This window comes from Dufourea novaeangliae, unplaced genomic scaffold, assembly GCF_001272555.1.
Source record: "Dufourea novaeangliae isolate 0120121106 unplaced genomic scaffold, ASM127255v1 scaffold421, whole genome shotgun sequence".
Taxonomy (NCBI): Eukaryota; Metazoa; Arthropoda; class Insecta; order Hymenoptera; family Halictidae; genus Dufourea; species Dufourea novaeangliae.
Window position 1 is genome coordinate 74168 of NW_015374310.1, and position 3782 is coordinate 77949.

The window sequence follows — 3782 nt, forward strand, 5'->3', positions numbered from 1 at the left end:
TATAACAATTAATGACAATAAGATTAGAAACAGTTACATCAATATATTATACAGTATGGAATTAGTCACAACAGGAAATTTTTAATGAAATATTAACAAGATTAAATAGTTCTTAGTGCTCTATGTAGGGATGCCTTAAGTATTCAATAGAGCCGCTGAAAAATATTTTTCTAATAATTTTTTTATTCGAACGGCATTTATTCGAGCCGTCAAATAAAGTTTTCATCTTTATTTGTACTGTTATTCGTATCGGCGATTGCGTCTGACGTCTTAAGCGTCGGTTCAAGAGTGATACATTATTGCTTGCTATAGATTATAGATTATAGATTATGTATTAATAGTGTGGAATACTTTCGGCTTTCAAATCTGATCAACATGAACGTTGTAGTAACATACCGCTAAGATTTTTCAGATGAAAATAAATCTAAACACGGTATAAATTGGATTATTTTTAACATTATTACGTTAGAAATATTACATTTCTATTTAATTACCTACAGTGCTAGAAATAATCTGATTTGTACCGTCACAGAGACATTTACCTATGTATTGGTTATTATTATAATAAGATTTGCCCCGATTTTTTTCCTTTCTTCATTTTTATTCTTCTTTTACTGTTTAATTGACGATATGCTCTCGTTCTGTTGGCTGTCTTGCTTCTCTAAATAAGTGTCACAAAGCCATATCCATCTAAATTGTTTGTTATGTAGAATAGATGCAGGTACAGGGTGTAAAAAAATGAATGGTTATGGTTTCAAGGGGTGAATCTACACCCTTGGATCGATAGATGTTTGTGAAAAAATTTGCCGAAAAATTGTTTATATTGGGTCGTTCGATAAGTAATGTCGTATTTTTGAACATCTGTTTTATTATGAAAACTACATGTATGATTTCACTTTATTAGAAAATGTAATGTCCACCGTGATTTATAACTTTTTGTCACCTTGAGGGTAAATTTTCAATTCGCATTCGTAAAAAGTCTTCTTGTTTTGAGTCTATGAATACTTGTATATCGTTTTTTACTGCCTGTAAAATTACCTGTATGAAATTTTGAATACCATCTTAGGGCTTTTCTTACGTTTATTGTTTTATTACCGAACACATTACACAAGGTTTCAGTTGCTTTTGTCGCATTATGGCCTTTTTGATATTGGTAAAGTAAACAATGACATAAATGTTCTTCGCTCTTATCCATTTCACTGTGTTGAATTATTTAAAACAATTTTTTGACAGTTGAAACTATAACACTTTGAAACAGTATATGTCTGCATTCAACGCAGGTAGAATCGCGACTAACACACACGACAGAGCTACGTCATCACAACGAAAATGTAAACACAAAGTATACGACATTACTTAACGAACGACCCAATATATAACAATAAAAATCAATGTTAACATTTTCTCTTACGTTAGCGTATTCTGCGAAGAGAAAAAGTTTATGAGGAACCATATGTCGTAAATGAACCGTTCGGTCAGGAAAAATTGTTAATGAATTCACAGCGATTTGATTGTGTAGTGTTACACCTAGAGATATGAATCTACCACTACTCTGCCACTTGGACGTGAACGGTGGGGTCTTGCACATTGGTGTGCGTACCCGTACCTAGTGATGGAACACCAAGCCGGATTCAAGTCGATCAAGTCAGATGACGTCACGGGGCGTCGGCTCGCGGCGACGGTATCTATGTAATCCCTATAAGCCTTCGGCGACCGACGCTCGGGTTACAATCTAGCACACAGAACGAATCACCCATGAATAAACATCTAAACTTTTACTCCTTTCAGTGTATGTACTTTCTTAAAAATGTTACGAATAAATGTAGAAGATTCTGATGAAAGTAAGTCCAAACACGACATAAATCAGACTATATTTAATAATATACAATTCGTATCATATATTGATTTATGTAATTATGTAATGCAATTTTGTATTTTAACCACAGTTAAATAAAGTATTTGGACTTATTCACTACTAATGTTTTGAATAATGTTCAATCTGTGTACATAAAAGAAGGAGTCTTATATACTTTTTTAATTATAATTTTGTTTAAAAAAAAGTTTACCAAATCTCGAAACCTACGCTAGCGAAATCGCGAGTAAAAAGCTAGTAGTTCAATAAGCGGCTTATCGATTTCCAATTCATTTCTATCAAATGTGTATGGAATTGGTCATGTTGTATTGCCCGATTAAAATGGTTGCATTAAGTTTATGTCTTAATGTTAGATAGCATTATATTATTTTATGCATTTATACTGTACACTTGCTTCTGTACCGTATTTAGTATTAATTAATTTTTTATCTTTGCTTCTTATATTATCCTTGGAATATGCTTGAATTAAAATAATTTTCTAATGTTTATGTCTTAGTGATTAATGTATTAATACACGGCATGGCTGCATATTATGTTATGCTTTTTACAATATATTGGTTTACAATGTTACTGTATGTGCTTTACCATGTTTAATTATAATTAATTTTCTTAAGAAATTCGCATTTGTTATAATTTTTTAGGGTTCTTAATTTTTTGCACCTAGAATTTTCAACCGAAAAATTGGAGAAAATTCTGTAATAGGTGCTCCGGTATTTGCAACATGTGCAATGTTTTTTAAAAATTTTGCGTGGCTTTGAATGAGGAAATGCAGCGAAAACAATTTTTATTCGTATGTTATGTCGCGATACGAATTGTATGTTATTAAATATAGTCTGATTTATGTCGTGTTTGGACTTACTTTCATCAGAATCTTCTACATTTATTTGTAACATTTTTAAGAAAGTACATACACTGAAAGGAGTAAAAGTTTAAATTTTTATTCATGGGTGATTCGTTCTGTGTGCTAGATTGTAACCCGAGCGTCGGTCGCCGAAGGCTTATAGGGATTACATAGATACCGTCGCCGCGAGCCGACGCCCCGTGACGTCATCTGACTTGATTGACTTGAATCCGGCTTGGTGTTCCATCACTACTTATAGCATGATGGTATTAAAAAAAAGATGCATTTGCCTTGAAAAGACCGCAAGGTCACATTGATTTTAAAAAAAAATAAGACAAAGAAATCAAATCGTATTTATCCGTGGCGTCCGTTAAATTTCTATCTAATTCATTAAAATGTTTTTCGATACAACTAATAGGTAATTACTTACTTTAGATACTAAGTCTTACTGGCTAACCCTGTATATACACATGTGCAAATCGGTGTGCGACAATTTCGTTAAAAGTTTCCATCTTACCGTTGGCGTGTCCCAAGCGTCACCGCAGATCCCGCAGTTCCCTTTATTTCGCTGCCATTGCCTGGTAAACCCGCCGCAGTAGCATTCGTGATCGTTGTAATCGTGCGGTGTATCGAATCCGTATCTCCACATCGAGGCCCTCGAGGGCGGTTCTATCAGTCTTCCATGGGATGAAGTTTTCCTCACGACTAGCACGCTTACGAATATTATTATACTAAAGACGTGGAGTCGCATACTTCCGTCGATGACACCTTGGTCCCCTGAAATATCAGATCTTTCCATTAGTGAATTATGTATTCACGTCTCGGTTTATTTTTACTATTCCTCTATTCTTAACATCAAATTTAATTTTGTTTAGAATTAGTATATACCTTGGAGATATCAAACTATTCAACTGAATATGAATGATAATATTATACTAAATACGTGGAGTCGCATACTTTCGACGATGAGACCTTGGTCCCCTGAAATATCAGTTCTTTCCATTAATGAATTATTCACGGCTCGGTTTATTCTTATTATTCCTCTATTCTTTATGTCCAACTTAATTT

General features: G+C 33.6%; 1 protein-coding gene across 1 annotated transcript in view; it reads right to left on the minus strand.

The window, feature by feature from the left end:
- The window catches only part of LOC107192806, a 16973-nt gene extending 13508 nt beyond the window's left edge, over nucleotides 1–3465 (minus strand). Inside the window, exon 1 of the mRNA XM_015582141.1 lies at nucleotides 3232–3465. Coding sequence (XP_015437627.1) covers nucleotides 3232–3465 — 234 coding nt within the window. The remainder of the gene's footprint in view (nucleotides 1–3231) is intronic.
- Nucleotides 3466–3782: the final 317 nt, after the last annotated feature.